Raw genomic sequence first — 13530 nt, forward strand, 5'->3', positions numbered from 1 at the left:
AGGATGGAATTTTGGGGGTGGGTAGGATGGAAGTAGGATGACTCCTAGGTAAGATTTTGACTCCTTCACCATGCTCTTCAATCCCAGCAGCGGAGTGTTTTACAGGTTCAATTTCCATGTAAGACCCTTTTAGCAAAGGGTCTCTTGGAGTCAAAAAAAAGTTTGGAAGCCGCTGAATTAGATGAACTGCCAACACTTCAAAGGTGTTCTGCCAAATTTTAATCACTATATCAAGATAATCCTTCCTCCGTGGAGTATCAGATGATATCTATCACATGAGCTGAGAAAGTTGGGGGAGAGAGTGGAACAATATTTGCTAAAAGGAAAAAGTAAAAGGTGTAGGAGAAAGGAACCCAGCGACAAATCAACATCTCTTTCCTGAAACATTTAAGAACTTTACTCATTAGTGCATAAGAGCATGGAGCAATAGACTGTCCAATGTGAGGGTGGGGCAACAGGGGGCGCTGTCAAGACACTGAGGTGGGGCTGAATGCGGGTGGCTCACGCCTGTAATCCCAACACTTTGGGAGTCCAAAGTGGGCAGATCACTTGATGTCAGAGTTCGAGATCAGCCTGGCCAACATGGAGAAACCCCGTCTCTATTAAAAATACAAAAAAATTTAGCTGGGTGTGGTGGGTGCCTGCAATCCCAGCTACTCTGGAGGCTGAGGTGGGAGGATCACTTGAACCCAGGAGGTGGAGGTTGTAGTGAGCCGAGATCGTGACACTCTACTCCAGTCTGGGTGAGACTCTGTCTCAAAAAAAAAACAAAAAAAAGACACTGAGGTGGGTGGAGGCTGAGACGGCTGCCATGTTATAGTAAGTGTAATTGTGTTGTGCGTAGTGACTTTTTTGATTATTTTAGGTTTTTGATTCCTTTGAGTGGGAAACCCAAAATTCTGTTTTATGAAAGTGTAACTAACAAACTAAATATCTGAGCTCCATCCAACTATGAAATTCTAAGTAGGTTTTAGAGCCAGATCTGGGATAAAAATTCAGGTTTCATCACTTCAGCTGGGATGTGGGATTTTTGGCAAGGTTCTTTTCCTCTCTGAGCCTCACTTTTGTCATCTGTAGTATGGGGATACTCATACCAAACTCACAGGGTCTTTGTAAGGATCCAAATTTAAGCTGTATGTCAAGTGCATGATGTTACATGATAAAGGCTCGATAAGCAGTGATTCCTGTTGTTTCATAGACTTTCATTATCCTCCCTAGAATAATGCCGTAAACTTAAGGGTTCTTCTGTCAAGGCTGATGGACATGAAATGGTTTTGTTATTCTTGGTGAACTAGTGTTAGCCCAGAGAGGACATCTGCCTACGAAATATTCATGTAGTCCCATGTCTTCCTATGGTCATCAGCTGTAACATTGCTTGACCATTTACTATGCATAAAGGTCAGTAATTAGAGCATTGGGTGAGGCCAGAACAAAGAGGAATGACACCATTGTCTGTCGAGTGCTTACTCTGCCCAGGTATTTCTCTAATGCCCCACCAAGCCTGTCTGCAAGGCAGTGTTACTCCCTTTCCTACATAGGGAATCTGAGTCTCAGCAAGGCTGAGTAGCTTACCTAGGACCACACAGCTGTTAAGTGACCATTCCTCTGTCATCTCCCAGTGCCTTCTTGGAGAAAGGAAATGTGGTTTCCTCACATAATTAAAAGCATGAAGGGATCACTCACAGGTAAGTAATACATGCTCTTTGGTGAGAACACTAGGTGTTGTGAGGCACAGTCTTGCAGTGCAGGTAGGGAGACAGGGCAGGTCAGTGAACTAGTGGTAGAAAGGAGCAAATGCCAAGTGGGAGGCACAGAATCACCTCCCTTTGCTTCCAGCTTGTGGCGCTTTCCTTCTGTCTGTCTACAATGCTGGCATTGGTGTCTTGCCTTGACTGGCCATGCAGTATGTCTACCTTCGGCAGCGGCGAGACCTGGACATGGAAGGGAGGAAGATCCATGTGATCCTGGCCCGGAGCACCTCCATGCCTCAGCTTGGCGAGAGGTCTGGGGTGATCCGGGTGAAGCAATACAAGCAGAGCCTGGCGATCGAGAGTGACGGCAAGAAGGGGAGCAAAGGTAAAACCCATGGTGCCTGTCAGTGCACCCAGCCAGGGGTCCCCCACGGGAGGGCCAGGCTGATGGGGGGACATGTTGAGTACATGAAGCATATCCCTGAAGGTCAGAGGACAGGCACAGCTGCAGAGCAGACCAGGATCAGCACCTAGAGAGAGCCTCATTCCACCCCAACAAACTTGAGTAGAGTATGAGGTTGATGTTTAACTCTGACCCAGTCTATTTTCTCCAGACTCATGGATTGTGCAGATGAAACCAGACCATTATAAGTAAGCCAGAGAGTTTAGAAAGTCACTTCCAGCTGGTCCTGTGGGTACATACGCTGGGCCTAAGGGTAGGCAAGAAAGCTGGCAGGTTTGTCTTGGAGGTCTCAGCTCCGGCTCAGTACCAACTCAGAGCTACTCAAGACCTGCCCAGCTTGAGTTTCAGCCCCCAGGGAGGAAAGCTGCAGACAGAGAGTGGGGTGCGAGGCCACCTGCTCTACCAGAATGAGTGTGGCCTTGTGTCCTAGGCAAAAATCTGAACTATAGTTAGATGGTCACCTGGAATATGTCACCTAATTTTTATGAGTATCTGTTTCATCAGTTATAAAATGGGATTAATTTTACCATCTCCTTAGGATTGCTAGAATAATTGAATGAGAGGCTATATTCAAGTGTCCAGCACTTGCCAGGTATTTAATAAATAGCAGCAAAATGTGTCTATGGCTGTTTTCAAAAGTGCCTATATTTAAGTATGCCGTAAGGGCAGTCAATGGAGAGAAGTCCATCTGAATTATATGCTACCTCCCTCTGCAGTTTCTGAGCTTGAATATGAAGATATAAAGTTTGCACAGTTTTGTTGCTATATTTTTCTGGTATTTTTCCTTTTTCTGAATTGTCCTTTCTTTCCCTCTCTAGTTTTCATGTATTACTTCGATAACCCGGGTGGCCAAATTCCGTCCTGGCTCATTAACTGGGCCGCCAAGGTGAGATCCCAGGAGGTGGGGCAGGGGGGAGGGATGGGGGAGTGTGTTTGACAAATGTTGACTTAGCCCGCGGGGCTGTCAGGCTGAAGAGACACATTGTCTCAGGCGTAATGAGGCTCTTTTATGAAGAGTTTGGTTGAGTGACTCTGGTTAGGGCTGGGGTTGCCAACATCCAAGACGGAGGCTGGGACAAGAGACAAAGAATTGTCAGCTTGGAATGCCAGCCTCTCCCTGCTTGTGCCCCAGGACCCCACCAGAATCACTCTCTGGAACCTCTGGACAATAGTCTGCTCCTAGTAGGAACAATAGTGCCTTTGGAGCCTATATTCCTCTGCTTACTGGGGAATAAGACAGACTGACCTGGCTTGGAGACAACCAGATGTGTCCAAGCCTGAGGAAAGCTTCCACTTCTGTTGTTGTTGCCCTTTTTTTTTTTCTTTTTCTCTATAAGGGAGGGAACTGCAGTGGTAGTTTGTATCACTAGAGACTGCCCAGGAGCCTGGCATTATGGGGACCATCAGCCTGCTTTGCACAAGATCTACTACTAGAGAGCTCAACAGATTCCTTGGAAGAGTGAAAAAGCACATCAACTTTGGAGTCAAACAGACGCAATTTCAAATCCTGGCTCTGCTACGGAAGCCATGCATTTCTTCCTTTTTAAAAATGAAGATAGATGTCTTCTACTGCATAGAGGGGGAGTAAATAAGACAATATTTAGGAAAAGTCTTGCCCAGTGCTCAACATTAACTAAATAATAATATATCCTGCTCCTTGATCCCCAATCCTTACCATTTTCTAATTCAGTAAAGCAAGTGCTTTCTTTTCTTTGGAAGAATGTAACAATCCAGCCCAAGCCCATTTCTTGTGTTTTCTTTTTTCCAGAAACACTGTTTCAGAAACATCTTCACTTTTTCCTAGAAAAAGCTAACATATAAGGCCTTTTTGCAACAGAAGTTCCTGTTGACTGGTCTTACTTTTGTCCTCAGTCCTACTTTTTGTCATCATCTGCAACAACATTCTGTTGAAATCCAGTTAGGGAGCCTATTCATTTTTGTTCATCCGAAAGCCAACATTTTTTACCTTCTGCCACATCCCAAAGAATCAAGAGTGACCACTGTGAAGACATAGAAATGACAGTCTCATTTCCTTTGCAGAATGGAGTTCCTAACTTCTTGAAAGACATGGCAAGAGCCTGTCAGAACTACCTCAAGAAAACCTAAGAAAGAGAACTGGGAACATTGCATCCATAGGTTGATGTCTCTGGAAGTGCAACCACCCAATGTCTCTGGAAGTGCCACCTGGAAGTGCCACCTGGAAGTGTCTCTGGAAGAGCACCCACCACTGTTCAGCCTTCCCCTGCTGTTTCTGTCTTCAGAGGCCTACACACTCTACCACATCCTTTCTAAGCATGTTCGCCTGACATCCAGCTCACTCGTCTGCTTCCTTTCTCACTCCCCGCATCCTGGGCTGGGCAGCCTTCTTCTACAGTTCAATATGGGGCAGACTAGGGAAACCTTTGCTTGCTTACTATTAGGAGGGGAAGTCTTCAGTAGGGAACACGATCATTCCATTGTGCAATTTTACGGGGATGGGTGGGCGGAGGGACACAACAAAATTTAAGAATGACTATTTGGGCGGGCTGGCTCTTTTGCAGCTTGTGATTTCTTCCAACTTGGGAGGGGCTGCTGGAAGTGGCATTTCGTTCAGAGCTGACTTTCAGTGCACCCAAACTGGATGACGTGCCAATGTCCATTTGCCTTATGCTTTGTGGAGCTGATTAGGCTGGGATTTGAGGTGATAATCCAGTAAGTCTTTCCTCGTTCCTACTTGTGGAGGATCAGTAGCTGTTATGATGCCAGACCATTTGGAGAAGTATCAGAGGCCTGACTGGACACATAATATGACAACCACATTTTTCCTCATCATCCATGAGGAAATGGATGATTTCTCTTTTCCATATGTCACTGGGGAAAGGCTGCCTGTACCTCTCAAGCTTTGCATTTTACTGGAAACTGAGGCGTCAAGATGGCTGTGGCAGCTAGCAAAAGCAAAGATGCTTTGTGCATAGCCTTGTGAAAAAGTATCTTTCTATGCATTAAGATGAATTTTCCTCCCAGAATATTTAGAAATGTAGAAGGGATAACAGTTCACAGCCAGGTAAAATTTAACTGGTGGCTTAATGACTCTGCACCTTTTTCTCAGGAATTCTGCCTAAGTTGTCTGCCTTTTCTACCACCAAAAAGACTTTTAGTTTTCTATGGTTTCTCCTGAATTTTGGTAGGATAAGGTATTTCTATGTCAAAGGCACAGCCTTGATGATCTCAGGGAAAAATTTTAATCACTGTGTATAATGATACTGAACCTTGATTAATAACAGAAATTCAGGATGTAAAGCCACAGAATGGGATTTATTAACGTGGGATACCCCAGACTGTTTGTTTTCTTTCTGGGAAGAAAAGTGTGTTCTATAATGAATAAATATAGAGTGGTTTTTACTTGTCCTGTGTACCACTTCCTTCCTACCTTCTTCCTTTTGTGAGTGTGCATCAGTTAGATCTCCTTTATTTGCAAGTGATATTCAGCCTAATTTGTAGACTTGAACATAAAACATAATTTTGGGCTTACTTATATGCAAGATCAGGTGTAGGTATCTTCATGTAGGGATCAATACAGGTGCTCAAACTGAGATTAGAATTCAGATCGTTTAGTATTGGTCTGCATTTCCTGGTAGCATTGTCGCTAACAGCAATAGGTAGGTTTGCATCTTCCTAGGCTCATGCCAAGCAAAACAAAAAAGACAATGTTTCTTTCTAGTAGGACCTGCACTATTCCATAACTTAGAGCCCCTCTAAAACATATGCTTATCTATGCCCTGCTCATTATGGTCATCTGGATAGAATTATACAAGTAAGTGAATGCCTCATAAAATTATCATTAAAATATCATTATCAGTAATGTAGCTGAAATCTATTCTAGATAAACTAAATCTGAATACTTCCTGTTAATAGAAGTCAAGTTGAAATCTTATGAATAGATTATTTGAAATAAAAGCGCTGAGATTATAGTCATTGAAAGAGAATTGGCACGAAATGGTGTTATGTAAACCATTTCTTTAAATAACATTAAATAATTTGCTAAGAACTCTGAAAATACTAAGAATGCTGAGTTTCTAGGTAAGGTACTTATTTTAAAAGGTTACAGTGTTTGCTGTAATGAATGGAGTTAAGACTTTTTAGCATTTTTACTTGCTAATTTAGAGTAGTGGACAGTCCTCACGAGCTGAGGTTATGTAGGAAACTGAAAACTCTTGAGCTATAGTAAGTGCCAAAGTCAAAAAAAAAAAAAAAAAAAAATAGAACTGGTGGTTTAGGCCTTTACTTAGAGGGACTTGCACCTGAGTTCTCAGGGTATGTTTTTCTGCAGCAGCTGGATGTATCACTTGGAATTTGTAAGTTATATTGTCATTCCTCTAGCACTTTGTTTTACTTATTTTTCCCATATCTGTGTTTCCAAGTAGACAACCAGCATTTGTGGATAGAAGCAGTTATATCACTTTGATTACTGGTCCTTGGGGTAGTATATAGTAGGCACTCGAATGGTGACTAAATGAGTGAATGAATGATTTAGAGAAGATTGACCAAATGGCATGAACCTGGAAGACTAAATCCATTCAGCTATAGAGGCTCAATCCCCATGGATTCAAGCCAAATTATTCCCCAAGTCAGTGTTTTGTGGGGTGCGGGGTGGGTGGGGGCGGTTTCTAGATTTCCCAGGTTCCCATTGGTCCTTCCTTGAAGTACCAAGGTCCTCTCTCTGTTAAGGGGTGGCTTTGCTGGTGTGGCTATGGGTTATATTATAATGTTAGAGAAATGGCACAGTTTGAATTGAGTCCGGCTGAGATTAGTCAGGATTCCAGTTGAAATTTAATGGCAAAAGTAGCACTACTGTTGGTGGTAAATTTTTTCCACAGGCAAGTTATTCACACTGCATAACAATTCAAAGTTAATGACCACCTTGGAACCGAGGAGTTCCAGCAGAGGGTCACTTCCCTTGAAAATGTTCCTATTTCACAGCAAGAGTCCTGGCCTGACTCCCTGGCTGAGATTCCTCACCCAGAATCCCCATCTATAATGCCTGCCCTTCCAACCTCCCACTTCCTAGCTGGACTTGCAAGAGATGAGGCAGGAAGAGCCCCATTCAGTTCTCACATTTCTAGTGGCACCACCCAGTCAGCTCAGAGAATTATCTTTAAATGCATCGAGACATTTAGTTCTTTAACAGATATTTCTCAAGAGGCTGGAGTCCATCAGCATTGGGATAGGCATGGCATTTGCGGGATGAATGAGAAAGATATGGTGCCTGCCCTTAAGGTGCTTATGGTCTAATGAAAACTCAGTGAACAAGCTGCTGAAGGATGATAAGTGCTCAGAAAAGGAAAATAAAAGGTGCTGTCAAAAAAAGGGCAGTAACCAAGTTTGAGGAGCACAGGAGAACGTGTTGGAATTGTGGCTGGATGAAGGTTGCAGAAGAAAGCTGTTCATGACAGAACCATTTGCACAAAACCTCTAAGGAGGAAGGACTCAGCAGGAGAGTCAGTCACATGTGAAGAATGACAGAAGGCCAGTGTGGCTGGAGCGCTGACATGAAGGAGAGGCATCTTGTATGTGGCTGGAGAAGTAGACAAGCCATGTAGGGTCCTGAGAGCAATGGCAAGGATTTGGGACTTTATCCCAAGAGTCCCAATAAGCTTTGAAAGATTTTAGATTGAGGAGTGACCTAAAAATATGTATTATTCTTAACACCATTCATTTTTCTCCATGATTCCCCAGCATCTCTGACAGCCTCTCCAGTAGCATTGTGTGGGGCTACTCAAGGTGCTTTAAGCCCTATTACTTTGAATCCTCTCCATTGTCAGGCAGCATGCAGAGTAGCCCATACTTAAATCAAGTTTCCAAAGTGGAACATCAGCTTCTGAAGTTTAACTGAAAAACAAAAGGCTGTAGGGAGGGGACCACCCATGCACATCCCCTCTGTCTCTATTGGCCCATGTTGGGGCGCAGCATACCCTCCCACACATCTGCATCATGCAGCCCATCAGAGCAGAGCCATTTAAGGGGCCAGAAGTGGGAGAGAAAAAATGAAAGGCAAAAAAATGTAAGCAGGTCCACTTTCCCCAAGTTCCTTTTTTTTATATTCATCCTTAACTGCAAGGAAGAACTTTTTTTTTTTTTTTTTGCTTGAGAAGACAGAAGCATAACATATTGTTTGTTTAGGTTGCAGAGTTTAGAACCAACAAAATGGGAGGACTTCAGAACAATTATTTACATTGCTCATCTATTTATATATGTGTATGTCCATGTGTGTCTCTTTGGATACACATAATAGATGCTGCATTTCATAAGATATAATAATGGAACAACAATTAAACAGTACACTATGTAAGTACACTATGTAAACTTTCTAAGTTTCCTGTGTGATATGCCAGGCCCGCTGCCAGGCAGTGGAGTACATAAAGGTGGGATGCAGTGACTTTAGAATTAGTAGACAACAGATCCTGTAGGACAATGAGCAGTTTGCTACAAGCTCTTAAAGTATTACATTTTCCTTCCATCCGATGGTGGTCGCATCCTTTCTGATTATTATAAACACTTGTGCACATATTCCATGTCCTCTGCAGACTGCTATAATTCCTGAATGGAAGAATCCGCCCCACATTCATGTAGTCCACTGCTTAGCAATGGACCTGGCATGACATGTAGAAAACTTGGAGTCACTCATATAGCATACTGCTTAGTTGTTGTGTTATTGTATCTTATGATTGCAAGGTCAGTGCATTTTAGTTGAGTGCACAGCCACCCAGCCACCCTTGCAGTAAAGTGTGGCCATGGTATGTAATTCTGGCCAATATCATATGAGCATAAATAATATGTGCCACTTCCAGCTCAGGATCTTAAAAGGAAAAAGTATGAACTCAGCTTGTTCTTGCCTCCTTCACCATGTCTGGGAAATGATGAGAACTGGAACAAATGCCCTGGAATCAAGGATGAAAGCCTAGGATTAAGGATGACAAAATAACTCTACCTCCCTTGGACTGTTACAAGAGAGAGAAATAGACTTCTTTCTTATTTAAGCCACAGCATGTAAAAAAAAAAATAGCAGCTTTGCCTATACCAACTCATGAATAGCTCAAAAAGAGTGTCCCTTTGGACCAGGAGATCAGGAACCAGCTCAAATCCTCCTCATCTATAGACTTTGGATCTCCTGGCCTGTGCCAAACAATAAGTGATCTGCAAATTTCTGACTTGTTCCAGTTTCATTTAATGTGGTCAATAAATGTTGCCTGTTATTAGCTGTTACTCCCAATTGTACATCTCTATCTGCCTCCTGTTCTCCTGCCCCATGCTTTGCCTCAGGCTACTCTTTTTGTCTGTGGAGGAAATCTTCCCCAACTTTTGTGAAATTTCTGTCAAAATTGAAGGCTTACTATAAATCTATTCCCTCTAAGATATTCCTTGGATTTAGAAAAAACTTAATCTATGATGGTTCTGAATAAATGAAATCCAGCACCTTCAGATTGGAGCTACTTCTATTAATCACCTTTGATAGACACTGTATTAGTCCAGGTTCTCCAGAGAAACAAAACCATCAGGATATACACCTTGTCATGCACCACATCATGATGTTTCAGTCAACAACAGACTGCATTCCAATTCATACCACTAACTAAAAACAAATAAACAAAATAAACTAAAAACCCCAACAATATGTATGGCAGTGGTGCCATAAGATTATAATCCTATATTTTTAATGCACCTTTTTAAGCTACACTAATACATACCATTGAGTACTGAATACTGTAGGCAATTAAAACATGTTGTACAGGTTTGTAGCCTAGGAAAACAGGTTACTCCATATAGCCTATTTTTGTAGTAGGCTATACCATCTAGGTTTGTGTAAGTATACACTATGATGTTTGCACAATGACCAAATCACCTGACACATTTCTCAGTATGTATTCTGTTGTTAAACAGCACCTGATTGTGTGTGTGTGTGTGTGTACATGTATGTGTGGAATTATGGAATTGGCTCATACAATTATGGAGGCCGAGAAGTCCCAGAACCTTCAGTTGGCAAGCTGGAGACCCAGGAGACCTCATGATATAGTTCCAGTCCAAAAGCTGGCAAGCTGGAAAGTCAAATAAATTATGTTTCAGTTCAAGTCTGAAGGCCAGAAACACCAGTATCTCAGCTCAAAGCAGTCAGGCAGGAGGCATTGCCCCTTCCTCAGAAGAGGGTCAGCCTTTTTGTTCAATTCAGGCTTTCAGCTGATTGGATGAGAACCTCCTATATTGGGGAGAGCCATCAGCTACTCAATTCAAACATTAATCTTATCCTCAAACACCCCTACAGTCACACTCAGAATAATGTTTTACCAAATATCTGGACAGCCCATAGCCTAGTCAAGTTGACACATAAGATTAAACATTATACTTGGTGAGAGCCCAGTGTTCTCAGATAAGGAAAAAGATTTAACATTTTGAAGCTCTTATTGTGTGCGAGGCACTAGACTGGATGCTTTAATTACAGCTTAGTCTTTGGTGAGATAGGAAATACTATCTCCAACTTACTAATGATGAATATAGGCTCAGAGAGGCTAAATAATGTGCTTAAGGTAACTTGGCTAGTTAGGTGGTAGACTGGGAACTCAAAGCTAGGCTTCTTTGATCCTAGATCGCATGCTTCCACATTCCCCCTCACATTCCAACACTTTTAATCTTCCTTCTGTTCCATCAATGTGCCAAGCTTGTTTTTGCATCAGTCATTGTACCAGTTGTCCTCTCTGCCCAGAGTGCCCTGCTCCCTGATCCACACAAGCCTGAAATCTTTAAGTCATGCAAGTCGTTGTTTAAATGTCCCCTCCTCTGAGAGATTTTGAAGTTGAAGTCAATCCCTATTCCTTACCTTGTCTGCACAGCATGTAATACTTTCTATTAAATGTATTTATTTTCTTTTCATTTATTTCAGCTCCAAAAGGGTACAGAACTTTGTCTCATTCCCAAATTATATACTCAATAGATAGAGCACAAAAATATTCTGAAGTATCTGCTGAAGGAATAAATGAATCAATGGTGGGGCAACAAGCTCAAAGTCCCATGATCTCAATTTGACCAATAATGCCTGAAAGATAGGTCCAAAAAAAAATGTATTCTCAATCTTGCGTTCCACCTAATTTTTACCAAAGAGGGAACACTGAGGACAAATTTTTAGTTCTTTTTTTTAAAGCTAGAATTGCTTTGTTTTCCAGGGTTTTGTTCTTTATTAATTTGTTTGATTTTTCATTCTGATTTAACACCGTTGGAGAGCTCATACTAGCCCCGTAAAAGTCTACTCAACAGAATGATATTACTGATGTAACTTAGGGAAGGGAGAGAGGCTGGAGGCAAAACAGGGCTAGAAGAGAAGATCTTTTCATTTGCAGGCCAGAATCCTGAAAGAAGAAAACCTGTATCCCCCATGGACAGATATGGGGAGGGGACTGTGGGTGGAAGGACAGCACACCGAATTCATTTTCTCTTATCTATCTTATCCAATTCCTCTCTAGTGGTTCATAAACTGAGAAAAAGTCAATGGAAACCAATCAGGACAAAAACAGCACTTAGAACTCCATGCAGGGCATACAGCAACTTTTGTTTTATGTCAAACAGCTTATGAGGGGCTGGATTTGCTTTTAAGTGGTCATGGATTCTGCTTACCAGTGAATGTGGTGGTTCATTTTCCAAGGGAGAGTGAATGATATTCTTCATGGGGAGCCTATATTTTAGGCCTGGTATTGAATAATTACTGGACTGCTGAAAGCTTCCAAGTAGGAGTTCGCCCTTCACTACACAGTTTGGCTCATGTTCCCATTTCGGCTACTTTAAGCTGTTGTAAACAGCATTCGTTTTCCATTACAAGCTAGGAAATGTGACTTCAGCGACGGTGCCGAGTCCCTGGAGAGCGCCTGCCAGGGAGGCCGTTTCCTCACCTCTCATTTTAGTTTGTAACTTGATGGCGAGGTTGAGTAATCGCTGAAGCTCCATGTCTTCCCATCCTATTCTGTTCCACTAACTTATAAAACAGCCAGTGACCCGCTTGAGGACTAGCGGATCAACCAGATGTTTCCTGAGCAAAGACAGCATGCGTTTCCCCTTGCACATCATCTTGTGAGAGGGGAGGGCTGGCGGGCCACTCACCCCGTCTGACATCATTGGGCGAGGTGGCCTGGGGGAGAATTTCAAAGCAGAGCAGCTTGGCCAGGGAAGAGCTCAGCTGGCAGCTGTGAGCTGGGATTAACTGACCCAGATAACTAGGGAGAAGGAATTGGCAATCTAAGTGTTTGTTCTCCAGCAGGAAGTAGACGGCCTCCTTTCTACTCCCTAAATATCTGTGGCTGTAGGAGACCTTCCCCCAATGGCTCCACATACACAGTCAGGATTGCGTCCACCATATTTCTTCCCATCCCAACTTTTTGTTGTCCCTGGCTTTTGCATAAGGTTGACATGGCACAAGCTCAACCAACTGCAGTGTAATAATAATAACAACCATAATAATAATAATATCAATGAATTATTCTTCCCTAAACAACATTGGGGAAGTCAAATTCTAAACAATCTGATTTCAAATAATCTCCTTATAGACCACTAGCTTGTCAGAGTTGGGGTATTAAGAACCAGTAAAATAAAATATTTTTCATAATACAGGGAGCAGCTGACATGTAATTGTCAGCTTCCCCTTAGAAAGGTCATTAAAAATAAGACAAATAAAAAGTAAATCCAATATACCATTTACCATCACTATGATTTCATAAAAGAAAGGTTTAACCTCTTCTGCTGTAATGCATCCAACGTCTTTTCTTTATACTTATAATCAAATCCAAACTACTGAGTCCTAAAAAATTCCATATTACTTAGGATCTGGCCCATGCCTGCTCTTCAAGCTCCACTTCCTCCTTGACTTATTCCTCTCTAGTCTTTTATCTGTTCCTCAAACATACAGTGGTCTTTGCATTTACTGTCCCCAACATCTGGAATGCTCTTCCCCACATCTGTATATAGCACACTGCCTATGGTATGCAGCTTTCTGACACAGCTCCCAATAATCCCCACATCTGTATATTCACTTCTTTGTGTAATGCCCTCCTCTGTATGTGGAGTGGACCTGGGGACTTGCCTCTAAAGAATAGAGTAGAGCAAGAGTGATGGGATGTCACATCCAAGATTAAATTGTAAAATACTCTGCCTTCGTCCATTCTTGCTCACTTTCTCTGTCTGGATTGTCTCACTTGCTTTCTCTCATGAAGCAAGTTGCTAATTATGAGTGTCCTATGGAAGGTCAATGTGACAAGGCCTCTGGCCAAGAGCCAACTAGGAGCTGAGACCCTCAGTTCAGCAGTTTGGGAGGAACTAAATCCTTCCAACAACCTCCTGAGTGAGATTAGAAGAAGATCCTTC

At 42.4% G+C, this 13530-nt stretch overlaps 1 protein-coding gene across 8 annotated transcripts in view; it reads left to right on the forward strand.

Moving 5' to 3' along the window:
• The window catches only part of PCTP (phosphatidylcholine transfer protein), a 93500-nt gene that overhangs the window by 20835 nt on the left and 59135 nt on the right, over nt 1-13530 (forward strand). For 3 of the 8 annotated variants that reach the window (XR_675393.5, XR_008540504.2, XM_063799880.1), the window contains exons 4-5: nt 1905-2076; nt 2973-3040. Coding sequence is in view for 6 of the 8 variants with exons in the window: in XM_063799880.1 (XP_063655950.1) it covers nt 1905-2076; nt 2973-3040 (240 nt within the window). In the remaining 2 variants the exon portion in view is untranslated. Of the gene's footprint in view, nt 1-1904; nt 2077-2972; nt 3041-3491; nt 5536-13530 lie in introns of those variants that run through there. The other 5 variants (XM_009432873.4, XM_063799881.1, XM_511897.8 and 2 more) reach the window with 3 other exon arrangements.

The sequence above is a fragment of the Pan troglodytes genome, chromosome 19, assembly GCF_028858775.2.
Source record: "Pan troglodytes isolate AG18354 chromosome 19, NHGRI_mPanTro3-v2.0_pri, whole genome shotgun sequence".
Lineage (NCBI taxonomy): Eukaryota > Metazoa > Chordata > Mammalia > Primates > Hominidae > Pan > Pan troglodytes.